The sequence below is a fragment of the Crinia signifera genome, chromosome 1 (genome assembly GCF_055691185.1).
Source record: "Crinia signifera chromosome 1, ASM5569118v1, whole genome shotgun sequence".
NCBI classification, from domain to species: domain Eukaryota; kingdom Metazoa; phylum Chordata; class Amphibia; order Anura; family Myobatrachidae; genus Crinia; species Crinia signifera.
This window is the reverse complement of record NC_139217.1, coordinates 375,048,495-375,065,232: the sequence shown is the minus strand read 5'-3', so window position 1 is coordinate 375,065,232 and position 16,738 is coordinate 375,048,495. Positions and strand designations below refer to the sequence as shown.

The window sequence follows — 16,738 nt, the reverse complement described above, 5'->3', positions numbered from 1 at the left end:
GATTGGGGCTAGGATTGATCCTTCAGAGTTACAGGTGTTACAAAGGTTCCACTATGCAGTTGCTTGAACCCGGCTAAATATAATTAATAGTGGGGCGCGAAGTACCATTTATCCAGAAGTTTATGTAGGTGGGAAATTTTAAAAGGTTTGCACCGGCAGCTGCCAGTGCTGAATGCCCAACAGAGCAATTCAATTGTTGCTCTATTCCATGGGTCCTCAAACTGCGGCCCGCCAGATGTGGTGAAACTACAAATCCCAGCATGCCTTGCCACAGTTTTGCTATAAGGGAGTGTTAAAACTGTGGCAAGTCATGCTGGGATTTGTAGTTTCACAACATCTGGAGGGCCGCAGTTTGAGGACCCATGCTCTATTCAAAAGAGAAAACTACTAACATTTTCAGCAATTCACATTTCCAGGTTCAAAGTGTCAAAGAGTCAAAGCAATTGAATTAAGTGCAGGATGAGAGCCTGGAGATATTCAGTTTATGATCTGTAAACCTGCTACACCTCAGGGCGATACCAGTTGCAGGCTCACCACATGCACTATCATCACGCTGGGCACTTAAGTCAGAGAATGCCCTTTAACATGACGAAACCCCTGGCTTTAGGTGCAGTCATGACATCTGGATTTGGACAACTGAATAAGCACTCATCCCTGGCGCTTTTCAGCAACGCACCAAGTTAAATTCTACCCCTTTTTTGTTCAATGCAAGGGTCAATACATAGCACAAGTGTGACTTTAATGATCACTCACTAATTAAAACCCTGTGTACACTGCCCTACAATTTGCATTGGGATCAAGAGATTGAAGAGCACTTGCAACCAGGATCTGCCATAGACAATAGAAGTGTCCATATACACTGGGCGTTTTTGCCCAGCGCGTATGGTTAGAGATGGGGGAGAAAAAAAAAAAATCTATCACTGGGATGAAAAAAGCTCTGTGCATACACTTTGCAAATCGCTATGGCAAGCTGCCTACTCCGCCGCTCATTTTCTGGTATTACCAGCAGATGAGCAGCCGGGCCAGCGATGATGCAGGACTGCGCATCATCTCTCACCGCTGCCCCGTACTCACTGGGTGGCTTTCGATCTGAAAGGAGCTCAGGCGAGTAAACTGAGCTGCTTTCAGCTCAAAGTGGCCTTTAGTGTGCCTGCAGCTTCTAGGAAGTGCAAGCGAAGTCTGAGCAAATCAGTTCTGTGTCAACATCGTCAATCTTTTTAAAACCGCCCACATCTACTTATATCACCGCTGTCATTATGGTTCTGCAGGTGTGCCAGAGCCAGGCAATTACCGCACAGGCTGTAAAATCCTTCATCTGCATCACACATACAAGAAGCAATTCACATGGAGTTTAAATGTTCTTTATTTCCCAAAAAGGTTTCATTTCTACTTTAACAATAACACAGGCAGCAGAACCTGCTTCTTATATCGGTGTGTTTGCGGCGTTATCTGAAGACACAATAGAAGCCTCTGACTACAGCAGTTATGCAATGACACTGCAACTAGTCTCCTCTAGAATACTGATCAGCAGGCGCTCTACTGTGAGCAGAAATGTTACTGTGCCACTTAGCAAGGATTAGATCAGCAATACGACACATCAAATTATTCATGTCTAAATAAGCTTTGCATATAAAGTATAAAAGGTTTAAAAAAAAAATGGTTCATGACTAGAACAGAACACTATACAGAAAATACACTTATTTCTATAGAACTGTTCAATTAAATGGTTTGCAAACAATCTAGGGGGAAAAAAAAAAAGGTTACTTTATTTTCCCCACAATAGGTCAATCTCCTCTCTATTTAGAATGTGGTGATGGATGGAACCATAAATTATCTACACATCACAGACTCGCTCATAATGCACCAAAGCTCGACTGAGTAGAATAAAAGGTTGGATTTTTTGTTCCCCCACCACCCCCCCCCTCGAGAAAAAGCGACAGCTCAGAGTCAAGGTGACACTGGTAATGCAGATGAAAACAGGTTTCATGCACTAGTCACAGGGAGAGGAAAAGGGCCCCCCTTAGTATTGGGAGTAATGCAAAGAGGTGCTGTGCTATACCACGTTACGCTGTAGGGGGAGAAAATTACAAAAATAATCAGAATTCTGAGATGAACATAGTACCCTAGCATAAGATTCAGTTCCCCAAAAATTTTTAATGGTCTTTGTGCAGAAGCACAGTAAACGGGATGCGGTCAATTTGCCGGCGGTCGGGATCCCGGCGTTTAGAATCCCGACACTGGAATCCCGAAACTTTCTCCCTCCGTGGGTGTCCACGGCACCCATAGAGGGAGAATAAAATAGCGTGCCGAGCGTAGCGAGGCACCGGGCCCGCTGGGGGGGGGGGGCGATCCACATCCCCCCCATGTCGGGATTTCGGCGGTCGGGATTCCAGTGTCGGGATTCCGACCGCCGGCATTACGTATCGGATCCCCGTATCGGATCCCAGTAAACCTGTTAGATGGAACATATGGGGAAGAAGGAATAACAGCACTCTCCATATGCACCCTCGTCAATAACAAGAAATAAGGAAATAACATGGACTATATAGGAGAAAAACTATACCCACAACACATACACATCTATACTTCCCCTCACGTCGGCGTGTACTAGAAATTCACTAACGTATAAGGCCATTTGCTTACCCTACAGACAGACATCTGGTTAGTGGTTAGAGTGCCAGTCTTGTCCGAGCAGATAACCGATGTACAACCCAACGTTTCCACTGATGGCAAGCTCCTGACAATTGCATTTTTCTTGGCCATTCTTCTAGTGCCCAAAGCCAAACAAGTGGTGATTACAGCCGGGAGACCCTCTGGAATAGCAGCCACGGCGAGAGCAACCGCAATTTTGAAATAGTAGATGGCTCCTCTCATCCAAGAGCCTCCATGGACAGGATCATTAAAGTGTCCGATGTTGATGATCCAAACAGCAACACAAATTAAGGAGATCACTTTTGAAAGCTGTTCCCCAAACTCATCTAATTTCTGCTGCAAAGGAGTCCTCTCCTGCTCAGTGGCCACCATCTCATCACGAATCTTTCCAATCTCCGTGTTGACACCAGTTGCCACCACTACCCCTATTGCTTTACCAGCAGCAATGTTTGTACCCTGCAAGAAAAAACATAAAGATACACCTGATAAAGTGTGGCAGTGTGACATTAATTCAGTGCCAGTGGCCAGATATGGTGCTCAAACAAACCACTTTATATAGAAATGGGCGTTCATTAAATTCATTATGAGGAGACATTTTCCCGCACTAAACTGAAAGTGACCAGTGTACTTACAGAAAAGAGCATGTTCTTTTTGTCCTGATTTACAGCTCGCGGATCAGGGACGGGGTCCGTGTGCTTGATGACTGATACAGACTCTCCTATAAAATAAATCACACACATTGTTTTTAAATACACTTATGGTAACAAATGATATTCCGTCTTTATTGTCAGATGCCATTACAGTTTGGAAGATCAAGTGGCATTTTCCACTTTAGTGATGCTCTAAATAGTTTCAGAGGCTCATAGGAGACGGACATTGGAAAATAAGAAGCAGCTCCTTCATATTCTTCCCTTTAAAAGGGGAAAAGAAATTGCCTGTGACATTCTGACATGTTACATCTGCCCCACCTGCAGTGCACATGGTATGTGTCCATTAGAGAGAGAATGCACTTTTGCGAGTGAACCAGAATCAGGCCCAGTATGTATAGTTGTAGCACCTATGTAGTCAGCATTGATAATACATACCAGTGAGTATTGATTGGTCTACTCTTAGAGTTGTAGATTTGATAGAAGTTAGCCTTATATCTGCTGGGACTTTGTCACCGACTAAAAAAAAAAAAAAAGTACAAAAACAAAAAAACAGGTGTTTGAACACAATTATTCATTAGGATTCAATACAGGGTTTGACGGGTTCTAAATACTGTAAACATACCATATGATGGTAGATATGTAATACATAAACACACAACCCCAGAAGCCAGGTGCCCGCCCATTTCCACATGGTGACGGGCAGCGGTTCCCTGGGCGCACTCAAGTGTTATCATGGGGTACACAGAGGAAATGCAGGGAGAACGCCATATGCCTGCCTCCTACACCCCCACCCCCTGGTGTGAGCACCACAGAGACTATGCAAGTCTCCAAAGGCACCTGTACAAAAGGGCTGCATATGCGCATAAGCTAGGCATGGGGAACCTTTGGTGCTCCAGTTGTTGAACTATGCACCCAGGCATGCTGGGATGCGTAGTTCACCATCATCATCTCTGGCATAAGGGAATATTGACATGCGCAGACCTTCCCCATTGCTCTCCGTTTCAAATTTACAACAGACCGAATCAACTACAACGACTTCCGTAGTGCACATAGACTAAATTCTAGTAAGTAAATTTAAGATTGCCATTGGTTTCTGTTAAATTGATAACAATCTATTGCCACCAATTGGATAATAATGCTGAACTGCAGACCACTAGGCCAAAAGCTGTAGCTTCCTTGTAGTATAATAAATTGTTGCCAGTAACAAAAAAGGTGCACTAAAATGAGTAGCTTAGGGATTCAGCATCTCCCGATAATAGTAGCACAAGGTTAAATTAAAGTTTTATTCTTCGCAGCATATACACTTCACCAACTAAATGGCACAAATGAAAATACATCTTATCACTGTATGCAGGTAAGAGAGGTCATCACAATGAAACTTCTCTATACTACAGGGACAGACACGTGCGAGCAAGTCCCAAGTGGGAGCACTTATGCAATTACAAGTAATACCTTGTTTTGAGGTTTACATTTTAAAGCACCTGCAGGAAATCTTCCTAGGTTAAATAAAACACCTATGGAGGCACCATATAATGTAGTAGCTTTTCTTCATCTTTCAGGGAGAAACTAAATGAGTAATCGTGCTTTATGAGCATCACATTTTCAGTGGTTCAACAATGAAGACACTGGTTTTCTTACATTAGGGTGAAACTACAAATGTGTGTACTGTATAGGATATGATGTTCCTATCAGACCATAGCACATGTGAAAAACTAATGACCAAAGCTTGGACTGCTGCTGGAATTGGCCCCATTTCCAATTTTGGGCCTTAAGAAATTACCTTAATCAGTCAAGCGATTATTGTCTTATGTGTCCAAGTTGCGCTACGCAAGTGCAACAATGTTCTTACAGCAGCAGTCACATCGAAAACTTATTGCAGTGATAAACAGTCATTGACAGTTTGGGGGCAGTTACAGAGAGTGGCAGCAAAAGTGCGGGCATGTGGTGACCAGATCTCAAGCGTGTCTAAGCCTGCAGCTGTAATCCCGTATTTAGCTGCAATGGCTCCAGCATCTTCCTTCCTGTAGCCATCCTGTGTACAAGTGTACACAGGATGGCTCAGAAGTTCAACAGACTGACCTGAGAAAAATGTTGGATATTTTTGCACAGCTGCTGCATACAACTGAATTTGCAGCCATCCTTAAATCAGGCCGTTAGGGAGGTAACCAATTACCGGCGGTTATTGACCACAGGTAGTTATAAGACAAGGGCAATACAGTTAGCCCCGATGAGCCGGCATGATAGAGATAGAAAATTATATCATGGAAGGAGTTAATGGTTCAGAACCTGCTCAGGGCTAAATCAGAAACATCCTAATATATATTTATACCAATACTTCATGCAGGAGTCTCAACATACACTTCAAGTAGGGCCACTGAGCAGATGCTACTATGGATGTGGACACTCAAATAAATGCACCTTTTGACAGCAGCTACCTAGGAGGGAATAGTTCCCAAGTGACCTGCAGATGCAGTTAATGTATGAATTGGAGCTGGTGGTAAATATGCAAAGGAGAGTGTTTTTTCTCACACTTGTTTTTGAAAAGTTCAACCTGTTTTTCCTTTTTTTTAATTGTAAAAAGTGCTACAAAAAAACACTCATACAACCATAAAAAGACACTTCTACGAAACCCCTTCACAGCAGCAGGTAAGCAATTTATGTTATTTTATTTAACATAAATGCAATCTGTACAGTACAACATGTGAGCACCTCATCGCCTCAACCAACTAGGCTTCACATATAGACAACTTTAAAGGCAGCTGTCAGTTCCCTCATGCCCATCTGCATTTTGTGGCAGGTAACACTTGGCAGACATAGACCTACTAACAACTGTGGGAGAAAATGAAATACGATGGAATATTGCAGAACGGAGATTGCATTTGCACTTCCAAAAGCCAGTTACTACTTATTGCCAAGTGTGCTCAGTATCACGAAGTTAAACATTTATAAAACCTCATTATAAAAAAAGGAACATGACACTAAGAGCTTTTAGTAATGGACACCATAAAGCAGATCTATGACAGACAGACATTTTCAGTACAGTCACAGAAGGCAAACTGATTTCCGCATACAGTGTCACTGGCATAAGGCCTAGAATTCCATCTGGAGATATGCATCCCTGTGTGAAGTACTCCATTTCCCTACATGGACATCTCTACAAATTCTATGGTTCAGTCCATACAATACTAAACATAAGGTATTAGGAACGTGCTCCACATACATCACCTACTTAACATGAGTGCTGTAGACCTGTAATAAATTGCAGCGATGGCTGGTCTTAATAGCAACCTGACATTTATAGACATGAAAGCTTAGAACTTTAATAGTAAGCTGTCCAGTTTATTGATGGACACCAATAACACATCAGAAATTCTTTCATGTTGTACTATAGGAATACTGTAAAACTACATAAAAACTATTACACACGCCATTGATATGTTAATACTTTTTCCACTCTTGTGTCAATAAAAATTTATTATACAGCAAGCATGCCTTAACTTGAGATTGGTTGAGCCAATTAAATTTTTTTATGACACCCTGTGCTCCAAGGGAGCAATTCAGTGGTGGCCCTGGTCTGAAGTAAACACCGCAGGTGGCCGTCATTTCTGCTCATCCACTCCTGAGGCGGTGAGCAGAAATGTGCTAAAAGCTGAAATTTCTGGAGCTGCACATATTCCTTCTTGCACCCAAGAGTTTAGGAGGGGGGAAATCAGTTTGCTCTGTTCTGAACATGTATTTGAAAAACAGATTTGTCTTAATATCTGTTGATAAACATATGAAAAAGTGGATGTGAACAAGACCCCAACTAAACAAGGATTGGAAAGGGGAGACATCAGCTCACCAGCAACTTCAACAATGTCACCAGGGACAAGATCCCTGGCCTTTATCCTCTGGACACTTTTTCTGTCCTGTCGGTACACTTTGCCCATTTCAGGTTCATACTCCTTGAGTGCTTCAATGGCATTTTCTGCATTTCTTTCCTGGTTAAAAAAGTGCAGCATTAAAAATAAAGTCCTATTGAAAAATAAAAATAAACCACTTTTTCAAACAAAATATTGATAAAATAAAAAAAACATTTTATCAGTGATCTATGGTAATAAACCACAATTGAATTGTCGTATGAGGACTAAAGCAAAAGAGGAAAGTATGGAACAAAAATGTAATGAGCAGTGGTATCTGCAACTTTTGCCTATTTCCTCATGTATTGAATACAACTTAAGTCAGTAAACTTATTAACCTAAAATGTGGAATAGCATAAGAACTGTAACCATATAGCCTACTAATAAATGTGGCAGGACAGTATTGACTAAAGGCCCATACACACTGGGCCACTTTGAGCTGAAAGCTGCTCAAAACAGCAAGTTTAAGCGGCTTTCAGCTCAAAGCCGCCCAGTGTGTATGGCCCGGAAATGGGCGCTGCTGCGCGCTCCCGCATAATTTCAGAGAAAGCCGCTCATCTGCTGGTATTACCAGCAAGTGGATGGCTTTGCAGAGCGCTGGGCGGGGGAAAGCCACTCAGTGTGTATGCACTGAGCGGCTTACCCCCAGTGAGGATTGCTGTCCATAATCGCCCAGTGTGTATGGACCTCAAGCACATGTACTTTGGCATTACAGTTCCCTTTGTCAATACTGTCCTGCATCGAGACAGACAGGGGTGATGTGGATCCTAGAATACAAAAGTTAATATAACACAAGTTTAGTGGGAATTTTCTTTACATTTTTTTAGCCACAGGAGCAGCTATTGAGCGGCTAGTGCCGCTGGGCAAGAGGCTATTGGGCACTATCATAGTTTATGTTGCACTTAAATTGCAGGGTAATAGCCATGTACAGCAGCTTAAAATGTTTAAAGAGACAGATAAAGCGTCCAAAAACCGGGTGCGAGGTGGTTAAGCTGTCCAAAATCCCTGCTTGGGGCAGCCTTCTGCTCAAACCTTTAGGAGAGTGTAAACAAGTGATGTGTACCAATGACATGCTATTGATTAGCACACACCACCTCAGACTAGACTTGCAGCTACGATAAAACAACTGAATCCCCAGTCCAGTTGCATCATGGACATTCTTTGTAAAATAAGAAAATTGTGCAACCTATGTAAAATTGCCTGGGAGAACTAAAGCAGGTTGATCTTCTGATTTGTTAACAATGAGCTTGGTCCACACTCAATTTCCAGGCATGGAATGTAAGTGTAGGAAATTATCCTATAATATACTGTATAACACCATGCACATGGAATAAGACCTATTGCTGACATTCATTCAGGGGACATAATTATGGTTTCTAAATTAATTTAGAATTTTCATTCACAAGAACTCATCTGTGGTTTTTCTTAACAGTGCCATTGTGCCCATGATGCACTAAGAAATAATAATTCTGCCACAATGCATGTGTGGTAAAAAAAAAAAAAAAAGTAAGCTTGGCTTGTGAACAAAGAGCTACTATTTCCCTCCCTCCACTGTCTGGGAGTTGATCAGTTTCAACCGGTCCTGGAGGTAAAAGGTAGACAAAGGTTTTAACGTATGATACTTGGCTACCTTTTTAGTAGGAAGTTAACACTAAATTAGTGTTAATTTAGTACACAGTACATCACAAGTGAAAACAAACTATTTAAATATATTCTATTTATTTATATTGAATATTTCATAGTGCAAATCCCATTAAAAAAAAAACCTTGTTCCAAAGTATATCAGCAGTCCATCATGCATTGCCCACTGCCTCGGAAGGTTGCTGTGCAGAAGCAGGCAGTATGTGTGGGATACAAACTATAAGCTAGTGGATGCACTGGATATCACATATGAAATGCCAATAAATCATATTTTTGGGACAGAACATTAATTACCAGTTTTTCCATTAGGTTGAAATTTTTATTACACATACATGTTAATCTAACAGAAAGGCCAGTGTAAGCAGAACATTAAAGGATTTTGCAACAGGGATGATTGCAAAACTAAAAAACTTATGCAATAGGAAGTTGCAACACTTGCTGCTAGGTATATGACCAACTGTAAAGAGGTGGTAAATAGATATCAGTGCATGTTACATGGGAAACCTTCTAGAACAGCTAGCAAACAAAACAGGAAGACTATACAAAAGCATGCATTTATTGTGGTCATCTGCGACTAAACTCTTCCTTTAATGCAGGGGTGGGCAATAAGAGGCCCGCTAGCTGCCGATGAACTATCCATCCCAGCATGCTTTGCATCAGTTTCAGCATGGCCAAATAGCAAAACTAAGACAAGGAATGAGGTGGGCTTATTGCCCACCCCTGCTATAACAACTCGTCTTAAATTGAACAGATTGTTAAGCAATGCCCATATTTCTTATTTTGTTTACTAATTTTCATATTTTTCGACATTGTGTCTTTAACCCCCATTTGCTTATCTCAACTTTATGACCCAAGGGCATAGTAAGTGTGGGTTTATAGAAGTGGTGATGTTGCACATAGCAACCAAATTAGATTCTAGCTATTTCCCTGTAGAGGCTCTCCGTATCCTTCATGCCATCTTAGGTTTGGTTACTTTACAAAACACCATTCTGAAGATATAAGAGGGCAGCCATTACTAGAAGGTCCAGTCTTGAACCTTTGTGTTTTCTTGCAGATAGCAAAGTTGCAGCACACAGCACTGGAACTAGGATATCCCCTTAGGGACAGGCAGACAAGGGACAACGCAGAGAACACCTGGCTACAATCACTTGTGGTAACCTTCTGTGGTCTGTAAACCTGCTGTCTGCTGACTTACGGCTATTCGGCGAGACAAGACCTCTTGTAGCAGCTCTAGAACTTCAGCAAGTTTCATATGGATAAGAACCTCTGCTTTTTTTTAAGCCGATAACTATATCCTGAAACAAATATGTAGCACAATATGTCCATGTAACTAGGATGGCAAGAGATATGCTTTGGAAAGGTATTGCAAGCCAATGCCATACCATAAATATTTGCTTACCTGCCACACACCCACAATCGCATTTGCTACCAATATGAGTAAAATTACAAAAGGTTCTACAAAGGCCGTGATTGTTTCTTCACCTTCTTCAAACCATGCCAATACCTGAAATAAACAGAAGGAGGAACACAAAATTATTCATTTGAACATGAATGAAGCCAAGAGTGGAATGTCCTCTTAAGCATTAATGCGGTGGAATCTTCTGGCACGGTAGACAGTAACATTTACAGCAGCCCCAGTTCAGTACCTTATGCCTGCATCTCGCACAACGCAAGTCTAAAATTAGCATCAGACAGTCATTTACATTAGACTGATACACAAAGCAGACCTTTCCAAAAACTATTAAGATTTTAATCAAGTTGCCGGCTCACTAGTAAATTTTCTTGATAAAAAAAAAAAAAAAATGCTCATCAACAACTTCATTTCTTCAGTAACAATATGAACTAGCCATGATAGTCAACCCAACACAGGGGGGTTATTCAGATCACAAGCCACTTACCCTCCACTACAGTAACACATTTTATTGCATGGTATGATCAGGACAGGGGGCACACTCAATAGAGATTAATAAAAAAATAATCACACACAATTCAGCCCACCCCTGGTGACCCTTCTGAATAATATAAGCATAAGTGTATTTTCCACTACTTCTATTGATAACACTGCAGAGTCCACGTCATACACTACGCTACTGTAATGGTATGTAACCTTTATGCTGCCCATACACTTATGCGATTGGATGTGGTGTCCCATTGCATCCGATCACATCTTCTGGTGCCTAAAGTGCCCTCTTCCAGCACCTGATGTCGCATGCCATCTGCGAATTCTGCCAATGCCGCTGACCCCTGCTAGTGCTCCTTTACAGAGCTAAACTACCCAGATGGATGCCAGCGGTCATCCCAGCCCCCTCTTCCATAACCAAAATGCAGACGAAAGCGCTCCCTCCGCCCCCCCCCCAACCGCGGATTGCATTTGAGCGATCGCAAGTGGTTATAAAAACCATGTGATCGCTCCTGCAATTAGATAGATATTATGTGCAGCACATACTATCTAACAACGAGACATTGACGGCGTGCCTGCACATCACGTCACATGGTCACTAAAATGTGCAAACAATCATTCAGTTTATCGAACAGATGTAGTCGAAATCCAATAATTGTATGTGTATGGGCTACAGAACACTCATTTAAAATCGCTCTTTTTGGGTAGGCCAAGTCTACAGATGTTTTATTTCTTTCAAACAAGCAGACGTACTGCTCTAGTTAATTTTCCTTCTGTAAACAATAGATTGGGTATTTATGGGTGTTTAGATTGAGCTCATTGTCTCGCCCTTAACATCTTCTAAGACGTAAACACGAAATACATTTTTGCTCAGTCTCAAAAGCAAAAATACATTTTTATAGATCAAAAGGATGGATGAAGCATTTAGGCCGTATAGGAGAGCATGACAAAAAGAATGGCTACAGGTAACCAAGAAGAACCAGTGGTATTGCAAGCAACCAAGAGAAATGACAGAAACGTTGGAAGTGAAACAGGCCACATACAGCAGTTTCCATAATAATCCTTTGAAAAGTAACAACCGTAATTATAAAAACATTGCTAGGTATAAGCAGATACAGGTTACAAGTAAAAAAAAAAAAAAAAAAAAAAAAAAAAAAACACGTTTCCACTCCCCCCCCCCCCCCCCCTTCTGTAGTTATGCCATTCATTTTCACAACCAAATGTTTTATACTTTATCCTTACCAGCAGCTACTCTTAGGGTTACTGACAAACGGGCTTTGAGCCATGCATACATATCCCTCTGATTTGTGCTGCATGGCTAACATAGCTTTGACAACTGAAACTAGAGGTGATGATCCCAATCGTAAATGTGTCTGCACATATCTTTCACAAATGATTCATGGAACAAGACAGTCAAGCGTTACAAAAAAGATATGGGCATCCCGATATTAATGACCCCTATATTTATATCAGAATATTTATGTGGTGTAAACAGGTCAAAATGCTAAATTAATGCTTGGGCGCATGGCTTACCTGCATGTATGTAGACATTCGATAATTGACAGCCTCAAGGATCTTATCAAAAATAAGAGGGGAATTCAATTGTTTCTCCCCACATCTGCCACTAGGTGGTGCCCAATGGAGCAATTCAATTGTTGCTTCATTCAGGTGCACTGTGCCACATTTCAGTTTAGAGCAGCCCAAGCTGGAGAGCTGAAATGTGCTCCCAAACGGCATTTTTGGGGTCATGTCTGACACTTTGGTCTGGTTTACCAGTTTTGAGAGGCTAGATCAGGCCTGCGTGGACACAATCTATATACACAAAATGGAGTATTGCCCCTCCATCTCTGTTCACTTAAAAATAGGAGATTTGAGGCACATTACCCAATTGGATTGCCCCCACAGGGTTTTATAACCAAGGCCTAATAACTTATACATATAATTGTTAAATGCTGACAGATTGGGTGTTAATGTTCCCGACGCCGCCATCAAATGCAAAACCTTACACAGGTTTTTCTACAAGACACTTCTATACTGGAATCCTGAGGCTTTCACATTCCTTTTGTGAAAGCACAATGTACCCAAATTTTTGTTTATGTATCGCTACATAAATCATCCTTTAACCCTTACTAAATCCTGAAATGTGATCTTCTCTCGCTTGACAAGGACGTAACAAAGTTTTGCTTATTGTGACAGCAATGACAGTACGACTGCTATATACATAAATGCGGTCATTTGAGGCAGGTACTGAGACATCATTGAAACATCAGGAAATGATACAATGTCAGTTTGGCCTGTGAAGGCCAGGTCAAGTAGGGATAGACTAGACAAATCAATTTGTACAATCTTAAAAGCACAATTCCATGTTTAGTGATAACCAAACCACAGCACATAAAGGGGTAATGACTGGGTAGGTTTTGCAGTGAAATGACCTGGATAAGTCAATCACTGAATCCATAATGAAACGGTTTAATCCTGAGCAGATATTTCATATTTTGGAATATTTGCATACCTTGATTACGTATCTTAGGGATGGGACACTAGTCTAACCACAGAAAACATTTGTTTTAAAGACACACGTAGCCTGAAGGTAATTTCATACAATATTTTAGTACCATGCATTAAACAAAATTTGCGCACAGTCAGCCATCAGAAAATCAAAGTTTCCTGCTATTTCAGACACAAAATGTCATATTTTGGAATCTTTGATATTGGAGACTCAACCTGTATTCTTGAGTACAATAGTATTCCAGAGAAACACACAACTCCAGTCAAAGTACAGACTGCAAACCCAAAAAAAGCCTGAGGTGGGACTTGAGGGTATTCAATTACACAACATGAGAAATCCATTACTACTGAAAAGATATCACTGATAAAGATGGCACATAGGCACCACAAACTATTGGATCATTAGTTCTTTTAGGTGCATGGCTTTTGTAGAAGTCCTGCTTGCAAACTAATGCAGCAACAACTGAATTGCTGTTCGGCGGCCAGTGAAAACAATTGAATTCCCCCTTAAGTTTTGTACTACATCTAAAGAAGGATGCCTGGTGACAGTTGTAATCTGGGATTTTTAATCTACACTAGAAAGACCATTTTAATGGTTTAAAAATGACTGAGGGCAATTCAATTGGTTTTTGGGGCAGCGACAATAAATCAGCAATTTGAGGAGTTTATTATTGTGCTCATCATGCCGAAAAGCACTGGGGTGTAGCTGTGTTAACACCTATTCTCATCTAAACTACTGGCTATTAACAGTCTTTTTACACATGTCTTCTCACCATGCAGAAAGCACATACTACAAAGACTAAGGGGGTATGCAATCCCATATTACGGCTGTTGATCACTCCTGACAGCTGTGATCCTGGCCCATTTGCGGTTTGCCCAACAGCAAATCTGCAGGCTGGATTCAATGTCCCGCCTGCCGATCGGCAAAAATAGGGCATGTCTGAAAACGGACGTCGATTGATGGCCGGGGTCATGACAATCCACGGTCGTTATCGGCAGAACAGGCCCGACAGCTTTTAAAGTCGGGCTTGTTCTACCGTGATCACTCTTCAATACTGTCAGTCAAGACAGCATTGAATAGGGCCCTGCCGCTATTTCCCCCATCGGGAGTTGCACTGGAGGATTGCATACCCCCCTAAACAGAAAATCTGTCTAATGCAAGCACGTCACATCTGGTTTTCATCTTTCCTTGTATACTTACAAATGATATACAGGCAGCAAGTAGCAAAATTCTAACTAATAAGTCTTCAAACTGTTCAAACACCAACTCCCATAATGTTTTCCCTGTGGAGAGAGAATCATTTGTCACATTGACCACAACAAGCAAAATGTAACTATATAGAAACATACCAATAATAAGTAAGCCTACCTTCTTCTGCAGGTAATTCTGTTCATGCGGTTGTTCAAAGAGCACAGGGATATAAAAGAAAGGAAAATATCAATACCAAGTCCACAACAAACATAGCAGTTGTGTAAATAGCCCAAACCAGTGTCAGTCCTTTACCAGGTGATTACTAAGCAAGTTTACATACATTTACTTTCCCAGCAACAGCAGCTACTAACGTCTCAGGTTGTTATATAGCCAAAATATATTGTATTATCTGTTTATATTGGAAATCATACAACGCCAGATTGTACTATTTTTCAATGAGGCTTTTATGACAAGCTATGGAAAGTCATGCAATCTACTGAAAGAGCCCCTAACCACATCAGCATTACATTCCACAACTGTGGCTGCACCTGCAATCTATATGAAGGAAGGGCTCAGGCACACATATGCCCTGGGCAATGAGTAATCCGCATGTGCTTTTGCCGATACAATGGATTATGCACACAATAAAGCATGACATAGGGGGGTCATATAGAAAAATTCGGAGAAATAGCCCAAGTAGCCATCAATGATGATTAATTAGGTGTTAGTGCTTTAGTAACTAGTATTTAATGAAGGAGCCCTCAAAAGCAATTACTGCAGTATTATATGACCTGGGCAAATAAACTTGTTTAATACATCTAAACCTTTGTTGCCCCATAAAACAGTATAAGGTATTTCTGGAGCAAATGACCATTACTGCAGAATGTGATTGTAGAGAACATTAAATATCCAAAATGTGGCAGCCCAGCTTTATTGCAGAGCAGGTCATGCTTTAAGGAGGGGGGGAGGGGAGATAGAACAATATAGGTCTCCGAGACACACCATCTGGGAAGAGAGAACCAGATAATATGAAAGCAGATATATAGTGACTATTACAGCCTTCAGGAAAGCCAAAGGAAGGATGAGCGGAGCGCACACACACGAGGTGGCACCCAGGCAGCCATCTTCTGCGTGCTCCCATCCTCCTCAGTGAGATGCCAGTTAGACAAGGGATAGGCCCTGACAGGAAGTGACTGCACTGCTGCTGCTGCTGCCGCATCTGGCAGATTTGCTAGCTACAGCTCTCGCTAACCCTACAGGTGGCTTCCCTATCGCCGTGTCAGGCGCTGGCAGGGCGGCCGGGGGGGTGAGGGCACCGGCAGACGTACCGTTGGGCCCCCATCTCTCCTTCTGCTTCTTGACCTGCTCCAGGCCCAGTCCCGTGCTCTCATTGACGCTGAAGTGCGCCAGCACCTCCTCCACCGTCTTGGTGTGTGCGTTCTCCATTGTCGCTGCCCCGTCCCCCGCTCCACTCAACCCCCACCGCGGTGTTCTCTAGCGATCGGCGGCTTCTTCACAGCGCTCTTCCCATACGAGCCCCCCGCCCCGGGTACGGTCTCTGAAATCCGAGGAAGTGTCCGGCTGGGATAAGTGCTGGTGGCGGCGGCCGGCCGAGGGGCGATGATGCCGGCGCCTGCGGCTGTGTGTCTGCGGTCAGTCCGGTCCGCGCTGGCTACAGTCAGATCACCTCCGCATCCAGGGAGCGGGGAATCGGGGGCAGCGTGTGCGGAGAGGATCTCGGCACTTGCTCCTAGCGAATACGATCTCCGGGCACTGACTTCCCTTGTTGCGGCCTCGCCTGTTCCCCCAGTGATGAGGCCCTGCTGGCTTTTCCTGCGCAGCTCCTGCCGCTCTGGTTGCTTCTACTGGCAGCGGGACAGAGCCGCTATAGCATTTTATTCCGAGGCTGCCCCGAGATCACGATCGCGGCATGTGGACGACTATGATTGGCCGGGGTTCGCGTCATGAAACCCCGCCTCCTTCTCTCCAGTAGGATCCCGGATTACGATGACGTCGCACGACCCGCACTCAGCTGAGGTTCCAGGGGCGGAGCCACATGGTGCTCACTCCTCGCCAAATAGCCGGTGCCTCCGCCTCCCTCTGCTGCCGGCCGGGGCCGGGCTGCTCATTGCACTGCAGTGGGGATGTGCTCGGTCGGGTTCTGTGGCCGGTGGAATCCGGGAGAAATACAGACTTGTAGCCACTAGCCAGCCAGATCACCTGTGTAATTCCTATTTGTCCCTGCATGTTATAGTATTGTATTATAGCAGCCCTGCTTGTACTGTCTGGTTCTTTT

At 42.8% G+C, this 16,738-nt stretch overlaps 1 protein-coding gene across 2 annotated transcripts in view; it reads right to left on the bottom strand.

The window, feature by feature from the left end:
- ATP2A2 (ATPase sarcoplasmic/endoplasmic reticulum Ca2+ transporting 2) overlaps positions 1-16,396 on the bottom strand; it is a 44,077-nt gene extending 27,681 nt beyond the window's left edge. For both annotated transcript variants that reach the window (XR_014444955.1, XM_083151375.1), the window contains exons 1-8: positions 15,771-16,396; positions 14,620-14,637; positions 14,452-14,534; positions 10,242-10,346; positions 7,144-7,282; positions 3,738-3,818; positions 3,285-3,370; positions 2,644-3,108 (exon numbers count right to left, since the gene is read on the bottom strand). Coding sequence is in view for 1 of the 2 variants with exons in the window: in XM_083151375.1 (XP_083007501.1) it covers positions 2,644-3,108; positions 3,285-3,370; positions 3,738-3,818; positions 7,144-7,282; positions 10,242-10,346; positions 14,452-14,534; positions 14,620-14,637; positions 15,771-15,888 (1,095 nt within the window). In the remaining variant the exon portion in view is untranslated. The remainder of the gene's footprint in view (positions 1-2,643; positions 3,109-3,284; positions 3,371-3,737; positions 3,819-7,143; positions 7,283-10,241; positions 10,347-14,451; positions 14,535-14,619; positions 14,638-15,770) is intronic.
- Positions 16,397-16,738: the final 342 nt, after the last annotated feature.